Here is a 21,399-nt window from a genome sequence, read left to right on the forward strand (position 1 = left end):
ATTTGCAGTGTTACTTGTCTGGGCTTTTATTTGGAATCACCTGTAGAACAAGTGAGTTCTGGTCACTACAGAAAAGGGTAAAAATTTACCAGTTTTAAATGCTGGCAAATGACTCCCCTCCAGTATAATAGGAAATGTGAAAACGGGATATGAAAAAGTGGAACTGGATTCCTGTAAGAGGGAGATCTCCTGCCAGTTCTGAGATACAATCTTTGGGGAAATTAAAGAGATGACTCAGTGTAATGCACAGTGTGCCTGTACAACCAGTAAATCAAAAGAGACAGTGTCACAATCCATTCTTTTTTCTCTTATCTAGCAGAGTATTTTGTTTTCATTTTCAGTACAGAACAAGAAATGGGATTTAAGTTCACAAATGTGACAGACTACTGGCTGAAGAGGCTTCAAACAAATCCAAGAAAATGTTCTTTAAACATTGCAGGAGATAACTCACAGGCATGGTGATACTTATTTTTAGAATTTTTATAGATCAACTGCATTGTTGTGTAATGTTAAAATTTCTCACTAGGCTGACACATCATAAATATAATTGTTAAGTTTTCTGGTTCATAAATTTTGAACTGAGGATGTAAATGGTATAAACATCTCAGAGAGTGGCCAGAAGGGGATGACATGAAGTTAATCTATGTGTAAGAATGCAATCCTTCTATCTAGATTAAAAGAAATTGGAAAAAATATGAAAATGAAAGTTTATGGAGCAGTTTGGTTTGGTAAATAATTTATATTAGCAAATGAAGATATTATTTGATGATTTTAAAAAAATCTCTAATCTTATTTAACAGCATGTATTTGAGAGATAAATATTATTAATATAGATGCTGGGGATCTCTGAAAGTCCTACTAGAAATTTGGCATTATGCTTTGTATTTGAACTGTTGCTTAGGAATATTTAAATTAATGTTAAATCAGAGTACTTACTACTTTATCTGTTGTTGACTCTTTTCATTGCTACAAAGTCAGTACGGAATATATTGTGGAGGGCTGATTTTGACTGGCTGCCAGCACCCACCCTCAGGAGGACAGAAAGAAAATAAGATGTAGAAGATCATGGGTTGAGGTAAAGATAGATTAATTAAAAAAATAAAAAAAGCAAAAGCCACATGTGGAAGTGAAGAAAAAAAGAAATTTATTCACCATTTTACACCAGCAGACAGATGTCCACTGAATTTCTGGGAAGTGGTGAATTTGTACACATGGCAATGCCTTCAGAAGTCAAACACCATAACCCTCCCTTCTCCTTTCCACCCTTCCTTTTATGACTATTATGCATACAGTGGGGAATAGCTTTTGAGTCAGTTCAGATCAGCTGCCCCAGCTGTCTCCCCTCCAAACCTTTTGCCCATCTACAGCCTGTTGGCCTTGTGAGTAGTAGGTTGGAGAGACACCCCTGATAGTGTGTGAGCAAAACATCAGTGTTACCAGCACCCCTGTAGCTAGAAATGCAAAGCACACCACTGCATGGGATGCTAACATGAAATTAAAGTCTATCTCAACCAGACCCAGTGTGTGTAACAATGGAGATGTGCAGTATTATATCTGATTTAAAGCTGTATTTAGATAGGGGTATACTTTTTTGTTCATGAGACAGTGTGAAAAAGACATTAAAAAAAAAAGGGTGGGCAATACATCTGACATATAGCTAGAAAAATATTTATTTTGAAAAATAATATAAGTTTAAGGTAAAGTGTCCATAAATGTTAATTAAAAATAAGATTTTAGAGTCCTGAAATATGATCATTCAATCATACTCTCCTTGTAGTGCCTAGTTTCTATTGATTAGATCTCATATTACTTTATTGCCTTGTACCTTCTTAGTGGTGTGAGCATTGCTGCTTGAAAATGAGCCGTTTACTATTTTTATATTCTCATCTAAAAGACCAAATATTATTGTATGAGGCTTAAAATACTTGGTTTTACTTGAAGAATTACATTTGATCTTATCTGCTTCTAAGCATTCTCATGGCTTCAACTGATGGAGAATTTTTGCGCTGTTGTTCCTGAGCAGAGAGGAGGGTTTAGAATTGCTCTGCCAAGCCTTTCAGCAACCTTCTACTTCTTCCACTCATCAGTGTAAAATATTAGTTTAGACACAAATTCTCCCGCATAATCATTATGTAAACTCAGAAAACACTGGAAAATGCAGTGGTGGTGTTCCTGAAGCTTGGGCACATCCAAGGTAAAGATCTCAAGGTAGCCTTATTAAGGACTCCATTTGCTTTAGCTAGTAACATGTGGATGATAACTTTCAGTCAGTATAAAACTATTTCTGGATCAAATTATCATTGAAGAGTAGCATTTTGAAATGTTTTCCAGGTTGAGCATCAGACAAAGATATTTACTCCACAGTTTATGTAATTATATCTGTCTTGATGTCATCTTTTCAACTTTAGATTTAACATAATATTTAAATAAAATCTTAACTGAAGTTTGCTCATTCTTTTAAAGGTTTTTTATCGACAATGTTTTATTATGTAATCTTTTACATTATTTGGAAGTGTATTTTTCAATCTTATACGTAAGTTTAAAGATAATTTTTTTCAGTTAGAATTGTATTTTCCAGACTACATATCTTAATTGAAGTCACTAGTTTTAGTTGTGGTTTGGGATATGTGCAGGCCTACAAGGAATGTTATACCTTCAGTCTAGAAATCTGAACTGTACCAGTCTTAAAACATAAAAATCCATACTTCGTCATATTTCATAGTTTAAGAATCCAGTAAAGGTGAGTTTGCATTTAATGGAACTCAAATCCCCAGAAGATGGTTAATCTGATTCAGAGGTGTTCTTGCATGTTAACAAGGCAAGCTAATAGGTAGGCAGCATCAGTGTATTATCAGCACTCTTTAGGTGACAAATCTAAACGACAGCACAATATGAGATGCTCTAAAGAAAATTGACTCAATCTCAGCCAGACCCACTGCAGATGTTCAAGATAAATCAGATGAATTATGTCTGTAAAGTGCTTATGCTTCTTCATTGACTCTGGAGACAAGTGGATTCTTCCAGGGAATCCTAGAATTACCAGCTGAAATTGAGATTTTTTTTTTAAGTCTGTAGCTGAGATGAAACTCAGTAGTATTTGTAACTAACTGATCTTAAAAACTTAGCCAAAAGCATCAAAGCTTAGTGTCTAGGTGACAAAAGGCATGTGCATGCCTCTCTCTCTCCCCATTGTTTGAAGATGTGCTACTCCTTAGGGAAAATTAGGGGAATATTCTTTTCAATGAAATTCAGACCACAAATTCTTTATTTTTTTTCATTTGTGTGTCTTATGGTTGTATTACAAGTGATTGTGGAAAAGCAAAACCTGAGCAGCGTGTGGTTCTGATGTGTCTATCTTCTGATAACTCATTTGCAAGACATTAAAAGAAGGCTGTATTGTAAAATGGACAGTCTGCAATAGAGAGATGTTGATCTGAGGGTAAAATCAATAAAAACCTTCTATCACTTTTTCCTTTATATTACAATGACAATTTTATTTAAAATGCTGAGTATTGTAGGGGCCAGAAAATAAATCAGTCAGTACGATACCAGGCAAAGTTATATCAAGTGTTGGACTGGTATCAACCATTGGATGGTTAAGAAGTCACAGCAAAGGTGTTTGCTTTGTCAGCCAAGGAGTGGAAGAACAGGCTGTCTTCTTTGCTGTGTTTTCCATGTGAAACTTTCTGCTGCAATTACATGCCAGCTCCTGTCAAGTGACTGGCCCTAGACACAGCTGTTCTTTATATACAGTTTTCAAGTAATAAAGTAAAGAAACAATCTCCTCAATTTCATAATTTGTACATTGCTTGAAGTCTAGTTCTTTTCCATCTGCTCTGCAATCTGCTGCTGATAGTACATCATGAGGGAAGCCAACCAAATCCTCGGATCAGCCCCTGAGTTGTCAAGCCTCATTTTCCTTCCATTTCTTCTCCAAGGTACCTGTGAGCATGGTAAATAATTTTTGTTTAACAACTCTAGTTTCTGTATTTCTGATTTTATAGACTGAAGCAAGACTGATATAAACCACTCATTTTAAACAGATTCAAAGCCAAATATATATAACTGAATCATGGGATCATAGAGAGGTTTGGGTTGGAAGGAACCTTATAGATCATCCAGTTCTAACCCCCTGTCATGGGCAGAGATGCTTGCTCAAAGCCCCACCCAACCTGAAAGATATTTTGTTTGCACCTGTAAGTAGTTTTAAATAATAACTTTTACTTCTATGACAGTTTCCCAATTAATTTTGATTTATCCACAGATTACTGGCTATGTGTCTACAGGCTGTAGAACTTGGATAATGTTTTAGAACAAACCTTTTGCAGACAAAGTGCTTCAGAAGATTATTATTTAGGGCTCATTTGTAGCTATATCAGATCGTAGTATCCCTTTTAAAGCTGTGGCTTGCAAGTCTTTTCAGTTCCAGCTCAAATTCTCTTCAAGCATGATCACTGAGTATCTGTCAGCAGAGATTCTGTGTCAACATTTCTTTGTTCCCTCTGTTCCAACTCATTAACTTATAGCACATTTTTTGTAGTTTTCTGGCATTTCATTATTTTAAAATAAAAACCCCCAATTTTTTAAAATCAAATTTGCAGGGAAGTTTAGTAAGTTAAAGAATTATAAATATGCAAATTTGCATCATCTGCTAATACTTACAAGTTTTAATTAAAATTTAGTTAAATATTTTTCTGCTTTCCCAGTTGGACTGCTGTTTACAAGCAGAGTCTATTTGGTGTTTTGTAACAACTGAAAATTGTCCTATTTTCCACTTTCTGAATAACAATAATACTGCAGTTACTTGTTTATTCATTGTAATAATGCATTTAAACTTCTCTGTCATCCCTACAGCTGAAACACTTAGAAAGTAAGAACTTTTGCTGAAATTCACTAAAGTTTTGAAGTTATCAAAGCACCTGGTTAAAATGATTGAGTTCCAGCTATAATAATTTATTTAATTTTGTTTATATTCTGTTGATGGTATGAACAGTTATCTTTTTTTAAAGTTAATATTTTTTGTCTTTGAACTTCAATTTCTGAGAATATTGCTACACATCTGTTAATATCCGTTCTTAGGCATATTAAAATGTCAAAACCAGGTATGGACATGTGCAAGCCATGACCCTTTCTGAACAGTGCAGCCAGTGCAGCATTACTCAAATCCATTCTTACCAGTATCTCAACAAGTGTAAAAACAAAGAATTATTTATTTCTTAAAAAAAGTTTCACTCTTTATCTTTTTCATCTCTTTTTCTAAATCACTTATCTAGCTTCATCTTTATAAATGTGTTGCTTGATATATTCTATAGTTTCTGTTGCTTTTTCAAATACATTAATACTCTTTCCAAATATGTTATTTTTTTAATTTTAGTAGCTGAAATATTCTGAAATACCACACACCAAACAAATTATCTGTGTTTTAAGATAAGCATATCTACAACACTTAGCAAGTGCTCAAGGCCACCTGTTTTATTTGTGTCCCTGGGCACCTGTTTTATCTTGCATTTTGGCAATTTTTGCCATAAAACTATTCTGATATCCTACTATATAGGCACATGGAGTGAATCAAACAGGTCATTTAATGTAGTAGCACATAGTACAGTGTTGCAGATTAGCTGCAGAATTTTACTAGCCTATTAAAGGAAATGCTAAAAAGTGGCATGATTCTCTTTACTTGTCACAGTTCTCCTGACTTGTTTCATTATCCACTAAAATAATTTTCAACAAGCAATTCACTTAGCAGTGAGAAAAAATCTTAATCCTTTCCTGCAGTATCAAACTGGCATGTAAGAGGCAACCCTGTGTGTCATTGCTACAGTAAAAACAACTTACGCAGCAGTGATAGAGTTGACATGGAAGCATAAACAGCTACATACAAGCTGCAGTGCTGGTGTGAGTGTGTGGTGGGGACAGGAAAGGCTGTGCTGTGTGTGAATGGGTGAGCATTCATCTGTTCACAGTATAATTAGAAAATGTTTCTGCAACCTATCCTTGGCTGAGTATTGTAGCCTCTATTTGCAGCAGAAAAATGCTAAATGCACTCTGCAGCCTTTGTTTTTCTTCTTTCTGACTAAACAGAATATATGTTTATATGCTGCACCTTGCACATGAATAGCAAAACTCCTCAAAAGTTTGTAAAAGATATCTCATGGACAAAATGAATTTGAAAAATCAATTTGTTTAATTCTTTTTTCAGGCATCTTTTATGCTTTTCCCCCACACTATCCTGTCCATCCTAAGTTCCTTGTAGTGAAATCTGTAGGGTTAGTACATATTTTTCAGCAGAGCACTTGTGTAATGATGGAGAAAGGTGCTCATCTGAGGGAAGAAATCTGGGTTCAATTTCCAATTTTTCTGTTCATTGTCTCAAATTTTATTTGTCACTTAGGGTTTGACAGGCACACACAAAAGTGTAGGTGCAGCATATCCTGTCATTTAAACTTGCAGGAAGTATGCATCAACACTCACCCAAGTTTACCTTTACCTGAAGGGCTGCATTCCTCCCATAGTGGAGGTCCTTAGTGCTTTGAATTTGCAGATCCCTAAGATTTTCTCAGTAGAGATGCAGATTCTCACAGCCTCTGGCTGTAGGTCTGTCACTCTGATTTGCATTTTGCAACTCCATTTTGCAACTGTTGGCCATTTTCATCTATGACATCACTATGCCATAGAAGAAAATAATCTAAATTAGCATTCTGCTTTGAATTGCTGTCAGATCAATTGTGGAGACAGCCTAGGAAGACTAGCATCATTAGGCAAAAGTTAATCTATATGAATACCACCTGATTTCTAAAGAAAAGTCCCGAATCTATTGGACATCAAGTGCTTTATGCTTGGTTTGTTGGAATAAGAGCCACAAAAATCCACACAGGAAACTCCTACAACTAGCCATAGAAAAAGCTACATTAAGAACAAAAATATGTTAAAAATCCTGTCCCAATTTGCTTAGTCATCTTAATTTGGACTGCAGTTGTTATCTAATCCAAACATCTATACTTACCAGTGGCATCCATTCTAAAAGTGAAGGAAAGGGAATATTTTTCTTATATGTGAAAGGTGATTTTTATACAAAATACGGAATATACAGCTTCAGTTTCATCTCATCGAACAGTCTCCCGAAACACATATTTCTTATCCTCTTGTGTCATCATCTTTTCATATTGAGAATGACAGTGAGGTTCAATTCTCTAACTCTGAGGTGCATTAAACCAGTGTCACTTGGAATAGGGACTGGATCTCATGTGTACCCTACCATTTAAGTTACATACCTCTTCTACATTAACAGAATTGAAATTGCTGCATTTTTCCATTTGCCTTGTCTTAAAGGCAGGCTTGCAAAGCTAGAAGCTAAATGGCTTGTCCCTGTGGACAGTGAGGAGCTCCTGTGTATCCTAGCAGCAGAACTTCTAATGGCTTGGGAGTTTTACAAACAAAGTCCCCAGAGCAGCTTACACAGCCCTTGGGCCTGTGGCTGATGAGCAGAGGTTTTCAGAATTATAGTTCTGCTGCCTGATTTAAAAGAAACATGTATAAATAAGTTACCAACCAGTGATGCTCAGTTACAGAATCAGTCTGTCAGTCTCAGGTGTTCTGCACTGTGCCATGATCTGCCTCGCTATAGCCAAGCTGTTTTTGCTTCTCAGATTTTTGTGTCTTGGAGATTAGCCTGCTGATCCTCTTGTGGCTGTTACCTCTTTGATGTCTTGTCAAGCAAAATCCCTGGTTCTGTGCCTCTTAATTCTCTCTGTTCTGGTCTCATAGAAGTTTTGTCTGTATGTCTAAAGCATGCACTGGGGATGGTTAGGGGCTGGATGAATTGCTGTTGTGCTCTCTGTGCTGCTTGCTGGTATCTGTGCATTATGCCATCCTCATAATGATGTGCCAGTTTATAGGACAGCAGGTCTTGCTGTCTCTGGGCACCTTCCAGTTCCCTGTGGCTCTAACTTCAATTCCTAACATTAGAAGAATAACTTTTCAGCTGAGTGAATTGCTATCAAGTGTCTCATTTGCCATTCTGTCATTTTAGAGTGACAAATACAGATCAGGAACTGTATCTGCAGTCTTTTATGTATGTTTTCAGTTATGCTGACACTCTCTGCCTCTTCCAAATTGACAGTAATGGAAGCTTGTGGTGCTACATCTAAACAAATACTTCTTTGCAGCCTGTGTAAACTCCTGTGCTTTCCACTTGTTTGCCAGTGTCAGAGCATTTCACTTTATCAGAAGCATCAAGCAAGATGGGTTCCATATAGGTAATCAGCTATTTAAGGGGAAGGCCAAATAATAAAACTACCTCAGAAAAGTGCATAATGGATGGACTTCTGTTACTCAACATAAAAGATATCTAGGCCTCCCCTCCTTTTTAAAGAGCATTATGTTATGGCTCTCTGTGGATGCAGTTCTTGTTGGCTCTGTACAGAACATGCACTGTTCTGTGTGCCAGCCCAGTGCCTTCAATAATCTCAAATATATAAAGAACCAGCTCAAGTTTAGTTAAGATACATCAGGGTTGCTAAAATTGCTTTAAAAGGCAACTAAAACCTCCCCAAAGTGTCTGTGCTCTCATTGCTGTCCCAGGACACCCAGGGCTCCATTCATATGTGTCTGGGTTGTCAGCTATGTCACAGACCTCACAAGAGATACAGAGCTCTTTGAATTATCAACTGGAGATCAAGTTATGTTGCTGCACTGGGAATCACTTAATCACATAGGTTTAACAATGCCTTTTAATATGTGAACATGTGGTTTTGTATTTTTGGTTTTTGTTTGTTTGTTTGTGGGGGTTTTTTTTGGGGTTTTTTTTGGGTTTTTTTTTTTGTTGTTGTTTTTTTACATGCTAGCCATCAAGAAGTAACATAAAGCAACTAAATCCTTGACCCAGTTTGACAAAGCTCCATATAGAGTTTGACTTCATGGTTTACCCTTACATTTAAGCGTCTCTATTCAAGCTAAAGCCCATTCTTAGATCCTGTGCTGGTCAAGAAAACACCATCTCAGCACTAAGTCTCAGTCATGACATTTTTTCCAGGTCTTGGAACAGTGTTAATAGCACCACAGTGACTTGTGCATCTTTATCCAATGTAAAATTTAAAACCTTCCATTTGCTTTCAGACTTAGTAAATTTAGCAGTGTCATCTTTCTTTGAAAAAATGCTTTGAAATGTTCCTTTGAACAAAATCTCCAGGCTAGTGTAGTTGTGTCCCTCTTTATCCATTCTGTGCACACTGCTGCTACTCCAGAAATTGTTCAAATACACTGGGCTCATATGTCTTTTTACTGACTCATGGGTATTAACATACCTTTTGCAACAACATGGATGTAGACAGTTACTTATGATTTTTTAAAAACCTGTTTTAGAATTGTATTTATCAAATCTCCTTTGTCTTTTGATCCTTCTCTTTCATCCTATTCTGTTAAAATGTTGCTCTACCTTCCTTAGACTTTGGCCTGCTAAGAGCAGTTTCCCTGGAGCTGCAGCTTCCAGTGTTTCTGTGAAAGGCTCCCAAATCCCAGTCACAAATTTGTCTTTATCTATAATATTCACAAGTATTGGCTCCTCAGACTTTATTTACACTTATCCCACCCTAGAAGATCTTTGTTACTCTGGGCTTTAACTGCTGTATTTTTTCCCTCAGTGTTTCCTTAGGTTGCCCTGCTCATGCAATAAGCTGGTGCCTACACATATGGTGGAGCAAACAGAAGCCTTTTGACAAGCTGTAGAAAATCTGGGCTGGCCATGACAGTTAACTGGGGCCCAGCAGACCTTAGTCCTCCTGCAAGGTGCAGACATGGGTCCCAGCCAGGAAGAAGGCTAAACAATTAAAGAAAACTACTCTAATCACTAGCTAAAGCTAGAAAAATGTGAGGATTTTCCACAATAGAATTAATTTTACTTTTGATACTGTTATAGTATGTGTCCTGCTGGTATAATCAGGAAAGCATGTCTTTTTTGAAAATGTCAAGTGTTCTTATTCCTATTTAAACTAAAACCTGAAAATGAAAACTGGAGGGTCAGGGTTTATTTTAAATTCATTTTTAGCAGCCCCAAATCCCTATTTTAAAGTAGTTGATTTCTCTTTGTGTTTTGAAAGAAAAATAATACTGCAGATACGATAAAAGACAGAGGGTGTAATGCTAACAGTTAATGAAATAGTAATGTATTTCATTACTATTTCTAATAAGATGACAATTCTAAAAATATTCTTCCTGTTCATAAAAAGTTATAGCTGTATTTTAATTAGTAAATGTACTTTGAACATGCACAGTTTATATTCCTAACAGTTTCTTTATAATAATATACTATTTTGACACTAACTGAAGGTTTGTCAATTTGCATATTTAATTCATGCATTAATTACTTGTAGGCTGGAATGCACAATTTATACTAAACTTCCTTGTTGTTTTCATGTTTTAAATGACAAGAACTGTTGGGAGGATGTGATGTTTTCAAGACCTTTCTGTGTATTTAACTATTGTATCCAGCTCATTCAACCTTATAATAAGCCTTCTGATACTTCTAACATTCATAAAAACAAGTGATTACACTGAGAATTTCAATTTCTATTAAAAAGCATCGCTTATGTCTGAGTTGGTTTCTCTTCTGCTAGGTAATACCAGTATTCATGGATCAGTGACCTCTCAGCATTTTTGGTTAACCCTCCTTGTGCCCAGCATCCTGCCAGGGTGGCTGTGGCCGGCCTGCTCTGTGTGCCAGGGCTATAGGAATGGCCCGAGTGGCCAGTTTTCTGGGGGTGTTGGGCAAGTGTTTGCTTATTGTACACCTGTAATCATGTGTAATGCATATGAGAATGTGTAGTGCACATAAGAAAAGGTGAGAACCCTGGGGTTTTGTATGTGTCTCCTACTGATGGAAAAGACTAAGATATGCTTTGCATTTGAGGGCCATTCCTTACAAATGACACTTGTTGCTGTGCCTTCTTTGTGAACAAGAAGCCTTCTTAAGGAATGCAGACTTGATTATTTTCTTCCTTCACAGATGCTACAAGAATAGCATGCCAAGATACAGAAAAAAAGGAATTCCGAATATTTTCCAGTTCTAAAGCATCTATGAGAATATATCTGGGAGGGTTGTGCTTGCCTGTTTTCCATCTTCCTTTGTTTCTGCTGTTGCACTCTCTTGGAGGCAGAACATAGAAGCAGGGAGACTTTAGGCTAACCTGATGTTCCCCGTTTTGGGTTATTACATCCTTATTTATAACATGGTTAATTTAGGGTACTTATCTTTTAACTACATGGAATGCTGTAAAAAATAGTTCAGATTTCTTTTCCAGCAGAAAATCAGATCCATCCTTTATGTGCTGTTCAACAGAAAAAATAAACAGATGGCATTTTTTGTTAGTGACATACCAGCTGAAAGGTCATAATATGTATAATGAAAAGAGCTGTTACACTAGGAGGACATTTTTCATATGTCATGAAACTATACACTGACAATAGTATTTCTGCTCTACAACATATTAAATTCTCTCCAAGAAATTATACCATGCTATGCATCGACTTGTGCTAGCAAGACTTTATATCTTGATCAGATATTTAGATTTCAACAGAACTGGCCCAGAGAGTGGAATCAGTTTGCACGGATCCAATTGCAGAGATATGGTCTGTATAGCTCCTAGACATTGCAATATTTGGAATGTAACAATGTTAAGATTTGAATAATGGATAGCACAGTGTTCAAGGACACTTTTACATATAACTGTGTCACTTATGCACACTTCTAAATAGGCATAACTATACATAAAAATGTTTACAAGTGTCTTGAAAACAAATATATAACTTTAAAAGTTAAAATGCAAGTGGCATTCATATACATTATCATCATTTTTAGCTCTTGGGGAGAGTTGCCTCTTCTTGATCACTACAAAAGTCTTTTAGAAAAGGATATCAATATATTAAAATGTATGGGTTTTTTCAGAAAGGTTTTAATCTGGAACAAATAACTTTACCTTCTGAATTGTCTTTATAGCATCTTGGTGCACTTGAAGTCAAATTACCAAGTAAGGTTGTAAATCCTATCTGTTGCATTATTTAAGCAGAATAGAAATGCTTCTTTTGGATTTAAGTAAAATAGATCTGTGAAAATAAATTGTATAAATCTAGAAACAGTGACATCTCACTGAAATTTTGCAAAACTTGCTTGCACTGATGTGTTAAAAAAGTGGTTGTATAACTTATAGAGTGGAAAGTCAAGCAGTTCAATTATCTTTTTGAAGATACCTTAAAGATTTTTATTTTTCTTCATAAAGATTTTGCAATATCACAGATTTGAAAAATGTTGTAATTCTATTTGTATAAAGGAAAAAGCTAAAAAAACCATAAAACATTTTCTACTTCCAGAAGCTTCACATAATCCTAAAATCTTTGCCAACTGTTACTTTAGCACCTTCAAAAGAGACATGGACTTCAAAATCAGATTCACATTACATTTCTAATTGAAACCGATCTGTATGGGTTCAGTTCTATGTCAAGATTCAGATCTAGCAGAAAAGTTATTATGAAAGTGATGGAAAATCTTTCACAAATAATCATAAATTTTGTCACAAATGCAAGTTCTTTGTAAATACATTGAGCAAATTTGTATATCTTATGTTTGTGTTCTTGTTTTCACAGTGCATACATTATAACAGACTTCATGGGCATCAGGAATGAAAATTTTATGAAGGTAGCTGCAGTTGGGACTTGGATGGGAGACTTTGTCACAGCATGGATGGTAAGAAACATAATTACATTTTAAAGGAAAGGAGTATGTTCGTTGCTTTCAAGAGGAAGAGGAGAGGAGAGAAAACTCAATTTCTCTAACTCAAGTGTTTCAACCCAGAAAAGTAAAATGCATAATGGCAGGTATTCAATTGACAATCCAGAGGAATTTCAATTAAAATATATCAAGAAGATTATTTTTTTCTGTGAGTGGGAGTTTTGCCATTGACTTCTGCATGGTGGCCCTTTGCTATGAAGTAGCCATCACAAGTTACTATCCTGTGAAACAGTAACAGCTAAAGAGAAATAAGTCTAATGAAAAGAATTTAAAGAAAAATTAAACTGAAAGATGTGATAGAGAACAATGGAATGAGAGAAGGAAAGCAAGCCAGTTACATGCCAGGACTTGGAGGTAGTCTGATGTGAAACTATCTGATTAACTTTGTATCTAATTTAGGACTTGGAAAAATAAAATTTTCACTTGGATTATACTTGTTACAAAGGCTTTCTTCTATGTGCAAGCCAAATATCACCTTAGTGACAAAGAACCAGAAAATGACAGCTAATTTTTTGGGAACAAAATAAAGCATCTACACATTTTAATTGTTCAGAAAATGCATTTCTTTGATACAAAGTGATATAAAATAAATTTAATTATTTTTTAAGATTAGGTTTTTAAGATTAGTTTAGGTAAGATTTTTAGCAATTATATTTTGACATCTTCTACCCTCCATATTTGGAACAAACTGTACAACAGACAGAGGGGGAAAAAAGCATCAAGGATTTTTTCAGGATGTTGTTCAGTATGAGTCTGTAGTTTGTCCAAGACAAACTGTACTCTGTGAAATAGTTTGTATATGCTTTACAGAAAGGACATCACAGAATCAGTGCCTTGACTAATGTTGACAATTAATGTGGACTTCTTCTGAATTGGTAATAAAATTAATGGGTACTTTTGAATAGCTTTAGCTTGCTTTTTTTCTCATGTGCTTCCACACCTTTATTCCACTATCAAAGAAGAGATGATGCATAAACTAAGCTGAACTAAGAGAGAACATGTACATCCTACATATGTGACTTAGGGCTCCAGTGGTAAAGATAAGTTGTTCTACATTAGGTAATGTGAGGTTTTTTCAGTCCCTCTTTTCTCCTTTCCATTAAAAATAATCTGTTTTGTGCAACGCTGTACAAAGCATGGAAATGATTGATTCAAAAGGCATGAGAGTCCTGATCATTTTCTGGGTACTCAAAACCCTCTCAGGTCTCTTCAACAGCGGAGTCACAATTGGATTGTGCCGCAGCAGATTCCTGTGGCAGATGGAGTTATCACTGAAGAATGGGAGAGAGACTAGGAGAAACTACAGAAAAAAAGTGGTTTGATTAGGGGAGACTGTTTAAATTAGTCTGGTTCTATTAGCTTTCAGGAAGAGCAGAGAACATGGGATTGGAGGGTCAATGTGTTTAGGACATGCTTTGATTGCATGAGGAGAATTAAGGGGTGTAGTGATTCATGTTTAGGTCTTCAGGCTGAAAGCGAATAGTGGTATTGCTTCTGCAGTACAAATCTCTAGGCAAAGTATATCTACTAGGCAATGGAAATGACAGTGTTCAAGAGCAGCCATGCCTGGGAACATCAAAAAAACCTACACTTTCAGGTCTCTACCTGAATTAGTAAAAGATGAGATTGGACGTGTATGTTGGTGCATGGACGTGTACATTGGCACAAATCATCTTCCATGGCATCTAATTTAAACAATCCATCTTATTCTATATGAACAGAAATTGCTGTGTTATATATTAATTTACTTGACCTTCTGCTTATAAAACCCAGCATGGAATTTATGTCAAAGTAATAGGAATCTTTCTGTGGCATTATATTTTATGAAGTTTCCTCATCCTGTTTTGAAACAGAAAAGAAAAAAACAAACTGTAAAGGAACATTTGCACATCTTCCCATTGACAGCAGTGTTTATATTTTCTAATGTTTAAGAAGTTTTTTTTAAGAAACAATCCATAGACTCCAAAGCAGAAGATAAATATCTTTTAGAAGCAGTAGAAGAAGATGCAGCCTTCACTTCACTGTGTTTGAGCCATATCTTATTCCTTATTTCATCGGAAGCTTTGGGAATAAGCAGAAATAAAACAGATGGGATTCCATTTAAAAATGAGTAATCAGTAAACAATGCTATTACCCTAGGATAGTGAGGTGTAAAGTGATTGAAATGGGAAAATACGTTTTGGATCACTGTTTTGGATTGAAAAGGCAGAAGTAAGACCTTCTCCTTAACACTTCCTAGCTGACTGACTAGTTTGGTGACAGGATCTGACAAAATTTCTAATAAAGTCAGCAATATTATTTCCATTGTGTGTAATGAGAATGGGGCCATACTATGGCTACAGAACCTTCTCCTCTGTACCTCAGATAGGAGTGTCTCCTACTAATAAATATCTTTGCTGGAATCTGTAGTAACTGTTGGATATTCTGAAGTTTGTGAAGAAGGGAATGGGTTCAGTACACTGACTGTCTCTCTGCACTTTTCCCTCTTTGAAGCCATGGAAGTATATCTTGCAATCTTGTACCTGCTTTGACATGCCCTCCTCTTCCCATAAAAAGTGCATTGTCCTCCTGGAGAATGTTTTTGAGGCAGACACCACAGATTTTTGCTCAGTAGGACATCTTGGAAGAAAGGCTGGATTTCACCCAGACAAGCCTATAAACCAGCAATTATGGCTGCCTTCTGGCAGAGTGCAAGCAGGCTGAGCGAGGAGCTGATTTGAGGGCAGAATCTCTGATGATTAGAGTGGCCTCTCTGTGATGATAAGCAGCCTGCTGCAGCTGTGTTTTTGTGAGGGACACAGTCCTCAGCATGTGGGGTAAGGCATGCTCAGAGGATAGTTACAGGAGTGAGTGGGTGACACTGAAGAGTGACACAGAGAGCAGAGTAGTGTCGGCTTTCAGACTGTCAAATTGTTGTTCCATTCTGGTAATGGCTTTTTGGACTCTACAAAGATTGGCCCTGAGCTGTGAACTATACTCGTGCACATGGTGAGCTTTGCTTACCAACTGCCTTTACCATTTGTGTTAAAGAAATATTGCTGCCTATGAACCCTACATACGTGTGTAAGAGTCTAAACAGTAGAAGTTTAGAAGTTTGTTGTATCTTCCTTAGACATTGCTCTCTAGGATTGTCAGAAGCTGAAGCAGCTGTCTTCAGCCAATGTTTGGTACTGATCTCTACGAATATACCAGGCTGATCCTCCTGACAAAGAATCCTATTCCTATTTATATTCTTTCTGAATGGTAATTTAGTTGAGATTCTCTTTTCCCATGTTATTTGCTAGAGAGAACTGGGAACATCTGAGAAATCACTGAGCAGCAGAGACTCTGTTCCTGTTACCAGAAACAATGATAAAGTCTAGGGATGGTTTAGTATATTATTCATCAAACTAGTGTTTACTGCAAATGTACCACCATATTCTTTTTAAAAAGAGAAGCCAGGAATTTTCTCATCACCGTGCTTTAGCAGAGTACTTGACACAATGAATGTGAGCTGAATCATTGCAGCAATTCCTGACTGTTCTTTTTGACACCTTTGTTTGATTTCAGTTTGACTTCTCCCTTGTGTGGGACGATGAAGATTTCTGGGACTATTTGTCTTTCATCATCTTAGCAGATGAATTAGTAGGAAGTTAGGAAGTAGTACTCCCAGTATAGTCTGGATGGCAGAGTGAGAGATCACTAATGTTCTGCTGATGCAATGCTGACCAAGTCATATCGTATCCACTTGGATGGATGGATATGCAAGTAGAGACCTTCTGCCTAAGACTTCTTGTCAGGACATAGTTTTGGGATTTCAAAAGGTTAGGACTGTGTAGTGAATCAACAACTCCCTTTCCTCATTAGTGGAACTGGATAATAACTCCTGTGTACAGCCTGGGCTTCTGTGAAGTCTTTTAGGGAAAAGTCACTTCACTGAGTGGCATTCTGAAATATAACTTTTGGTGGTCTGCTCCTCCCCTTGATAAAGATTATCTGATCTTATGCAAGGAGGATTTTCTGTTCTCCAAGATTTTCAGCATTAGCTGTAAAAGTTCCAGTTTTTCAGCCTTATAATTCTGGGAGAAAACTTCACACCATTTTGTGTTCTGGTGTTGCTAGTTGTGAAAGAAATAGATTTTGTCCATGTTTTTTCTTCATCCACATTCCTCTGTTAAACATTTTTGTCTTCATCCTGTGGTGAAGAAACTTTCTGTATTTTTGCATTTTATGTGATTTAACATGTCTTACCTGGGTAGTCCCAGTGTAACCACTAGAGGGGCCTGTAGCTGGTTTGTAAAGAATACTTTAAAGGGTTGAAACCTTCCTTAGGATTCTTAATACTATGAACATCAATAACTGGCAGGTTTAAGTTCATGGTTACTGCCATGCAAGGACACAGGAAATCTGTAGAGTCCTAGACCAGAATGCTTTTCTGTCACATGCACCATATTGGATCTCAGGCTACAATTGTAAAAAAACCCAGTTCCTCCCCCTGGTCAGACCAAAAATCCACCCAGACTAGTATCCTACCTTAAACCATGACTATAAACAGAAGCCAACCAGGAGAGTAAGAGCAAGCCAATAGTATGCGGTAGGATCTTCTAATGCTCTCTTAAAACACATGCATTTGTGTATATAATGACTCTTGATCTCAGAATTGTTTTGCTCTTTTTGCAACGCTTTGCATTCAACTACAAAGAATTTCATCTGGCTTTTTATTGCCTAGGGACTTTCTTCTATAAGCACCTTTCCTAATTCTTCACATCCAGCAAGCAATCATCCTTTTCACTGTGCAAAAGTTAATATCATTATAAAGCTTTCTCACCTCACTGCTCATCCATTTTCCCAGGTTGCTTAGGAATATGACGAATAACTACATCCCCTGCAAAAATCCCTGTGGAACTCTGGTAATGACCTCCCTCCGTTGCTAGAGCTGTCTGGCTAACCTATTTACCTTCTGTTCCCTGTCTTTTAATCAGTTATTTATCAACATAAAGACCTTCCCTAAAGCTCCGAGTGTTGAGTTTCCATAGATGCCTGTGATGAGGAATTTTTCAAAAGCCTACTAGAAAATTCAGCTTTGCTTATTTTAAACACATCTCCTTTATCCATGAGTTTTGTTGACCTCATTCAGTAATTCTGTTCTGAAATATCGCCATTCCTGTTGTTTATAGAGCCAGCCACGAAGCACTCCTTCTGCAGCCTCTGATATTCCCTCTGCCATTAAAGAGGTAGTCTAACAATGTTGGCTGGCCCTGTGTCCTAGGTTGTAAGATAAGCTTGTATTCTATTTGCCATCTGTTGAAGGCAAACCTGTTGGACAGGTTTTGTTATCTTTTCCAAGAACCGGTTTTGCTCCTAAGAGGTAATGGTTTGTTAGTGGGCCATTGACTGATTCAATGCAGGGCTGGTAAATGTAACACCGTGAGGGGTCCCACCCAGAGGGGGAAGCCAAGCACTCTATTATTGTTTAAAGGGGTAGCTTTTTGGGGAGAGGAGGCAGCTCTCTGGGCGGGACTCCGAGAGAAGCAGCTCGCTCTCTCTCTTCGGGGGATTCCTAGAGAAGCAGCTCTCTCTCCCTGTCTTCGCGGGATCTCGCAGCGAAGCAGCCGGAGCGCGCTGAGGCGACGGCAGCGGAGCTCGGAGGCAACCCCGGCGCAGAGGAAGACCGGCCCCACTGCCACCAGATCTTCAGAGGAAAACTGTACCCTTCAAGGGATCACCACTGCAAGGGGAGCGGTCGTCCCGGCAGGACTGCTGCTGGCACCTCGAATCCTCAGGTTCTGGACTTTTTTCACTGGTTTTGTTTGTACCAATTGCATTTGCCTTTTTTTTTTGGATTGTTGTCTAGTTTTCTCCTAGTAAAGAATTGTTACTCCCATTCCCATATCTTTGCCTGAGAGCCTTTTAATTTGGAGATCCTGGTAATTCAGAGGGAGGGGGGTTTGCCATTCTCCATTGCACAGGAGGCTTTGCCCTCTTTCACAGACTCCTGTCTTGTTGAACCAAGACACCCTGAAAGTGCAGTTTGCAGGAAAGACAAAGTCACAGCTCAGGAGCTGTGGATGTGTGAAAAGGTATGGAGCCATCTTCATCTGCCTTATCAGTGAAAGATAGTGAGCTTATTTCCTCATCTTCATCTTACTTCATCATTACTTTTCTCTGTCCTTTTTCCTCAACACCTCTTTGTCTTATGGCCTGGACATTATTTTGCAGGTGAAAAAAAATGTTAAGCTCTGAGTATTTTGTTTTGTATGTACTTGCACATAGCAGAATGTTCAGCAGAGTCTGAACATGGCTGTTACTGCTATCTCAAAGACAGAAATGTCACTGCTTGTGGTAAGACACATTCTGAGTATGGGCCTGGATTCCATGTTCAGAGAACATCGACCGTAGATACATAACTTCTCTTTCCTGAAATCTTATGTAGTCTATGGATTTCTTTGGCTGAACAGGGAAGCTGTTAAAAGGTTTTTGATATTTTCATGATTAGATGGAATTGTTGAATCATAATTTTGAGCACAGTGATATTTGTCTGCTAAAGTAATTTTTGAATCTGAATCCCTCTTGGTAGTCTTACTGAGAAATGCCTTTTTTAAAATTCCTTGCTGTACAGTGGACACAATCTAATTGCTGTATTTTAGATAGAAGTACTCAACTGCCCCAAACATATTCTCATTTGGCACTTCATTTTGACTTTGTAAATGATGCTGTGTTGTTCCTTTATAAAATACAAGCATAATGATCTAATACTGTACTGCACTGCATAGGGTGAATTAACAATGCCCATGCATTGCATGTTAGTAAACCCATCACTTGATGTTATTGTCTGGTAGATACCTGGTAGAATACTCTGTGTACTTTCTTTTTTACTAATTTATGTGATAAGAATAGTTGTTTACTTATTGCTATTAAAACATTTTTAATGGCTTGCAATCTCTTGGCAAGAGTTTTAAAATATTTGGAGATATTTGCTTTTGACTTTTGCCTCTGTGATCATGACAAACAAAATTTATTTGTAGAGTAGTATAGCAAGCTATTCAATGATTTCAAAGTGCTTTCTTTGTGTCCATTAAGAGAGAATATTATTCTTGTCCTCTTTTGCTGAGATGTAACTATCTATGTCAACATCCTAGAGTAATGAAGAGTTCATTACCACTCTGCAGAAACTAGATTAATTTACCTCTTCATTTTATTTTATCTCAAAATGCATATGTGTTGCTAGGGCATGTTCACACAATGTGAGCAACATTTATGCTGGAAATGCTATTATATTGATGAAAATAGCAGACACACTAAATTATTGCAGTGAAAGTATATAGAAAATAAAATAATAATGTGACTAAAAAATGAAGTTTACTTTAGTACAGGAAAGGACACCATTATAAAGTCTATGTTGAAAGAAAACATAACGTCATTATTAAAAATAACAAAGTTTCCAGGATTTTGTATTTAACTTTTAGACTAAAATAATAGCCAAAAATGTTAACTCTTAAGCTTTATTCTTGGAAAGTAAATCTACCGAGGAAGTTCTCTTTAGCAAAGAATAGTGCACAGGTTTATTTGCAAGCAGTGAGGAATCCATTTTGATGCACATTGCAAGGCAGTTTTAAGAGTCAGGAGTCTTGAATGACTGGCACCGTTTTTAACTCATGCCTCTGTCAAGTTTTGGACATGACAATTTAGATTATGATCAGTGTCAATCTTCTTGATTGTTTCTATTCCACTGGTGTATCAAATGACAAAATAAAACTGTAATTGAATTTGCAGCAGCGTCTGAAGTGCCGTACATCTAACAACTCTGCTGTTCTTGAGTAGTGGAAATGAAATTGAACTATGAAACATGAACTGGAAGGAGCAAAATGGGTGACACCTGTTCTTAAACTCACTTGCCAGGGTTGCACAGAAATGTAACTAATAACATTATTAAGTGGCAATATGTTTCTTTCCATTCAGAGAGGCATACAAAAGCCAGTTGCCCTTTTTTGTTCACCTGTCTATCTTGTTTTGGTTTTCATTTCTTTTCTTGAGAACCAGTCCCATTGCAGAAACATTCTGTAGCTAGTGTTTCTATCTCCAGGTGATAACCACAAGTAAATTCATCAGTACAATGGCAGTCCAAATATATCCAGTCATATGAAAGCTGCTAATTTTGTTTTTTTCCACTTTCTGAGGCATGAATGTGCTCATACCCTGCTCTGCTTCCTGACTGCCACTTAGTTATGTAAGGTGGAGTGTGCCTGGTGTCATCTGAGTTCATCCATCATCCCATCAAGTCAGATTGTACTATTATTTATTCATTGATTGATGGTGTTGCCATCTGTTCATATGCTCTAGATTATAATTATCTGTCTTTTCAAGCTTGATCTTTTTTTGTACTCCCCTGTTATTTTGTCATTTCAGTTCTGACCAGGCATTGCCAGATGTGTTACTTCATCCCTTTCTATTTCCCAGCCAATGAGTTCCTTCAGCTCATTGTTACAGCAGTTACCTTTGTTGATAGCCATTTTCTGGGCTCTAAAACATGTGCTTAGTATCTAGCAGTAAAAGCCTCAGATTTTTTTTGAAGAAGGCCACAGCCAGCTGTACCTCAGAGCTCAAGAGTAAGAAATGCAAACCCCAAACTCGGGTCCCAAAAT

At 37.1% G+C, this 21,399-nt stretch overlaps 1 protein-coding gene across 3 annotated transcripts in view; it reads left to right on the forward strand.

The window, feature by feature from the left end:
- TMEM117 (transmembrane protein 117) overlaps window positions 1–21,399 on the forward strand; it is a 178,323-nt gene that overhangs the window by 61,878 nt on the left and 95,046 nt on the right. For all 3 annotated transcript variants that reach the window (XM_021545319.2, XM_021545320.3, XM_077783484.1), the window contains exon 4: window positions 12,634–12,733. In XM_021545319.2, the coding sequence (XP_021400994.1) occupies window positions 12,634–12,733 (100 nt within the window). The remainder of the gene's footprint in view (window positions 1–12,633; window positions 12,734–21,399) is intronic.

The sequence above is a fragment of the Lonchura striata genome, chromosome 5 (genome assembly GCF_046129695.1).
Source record: "Lonchura striata isolate bLonStr1 chromosome 5, bLonStr1.mat, whole genome shotgun sequence".
NCBI lineage: Eukaryota > Metazoa > Chordata > Aves > Passeriformes > Estrildidae > Lonchura > Lonchura striata.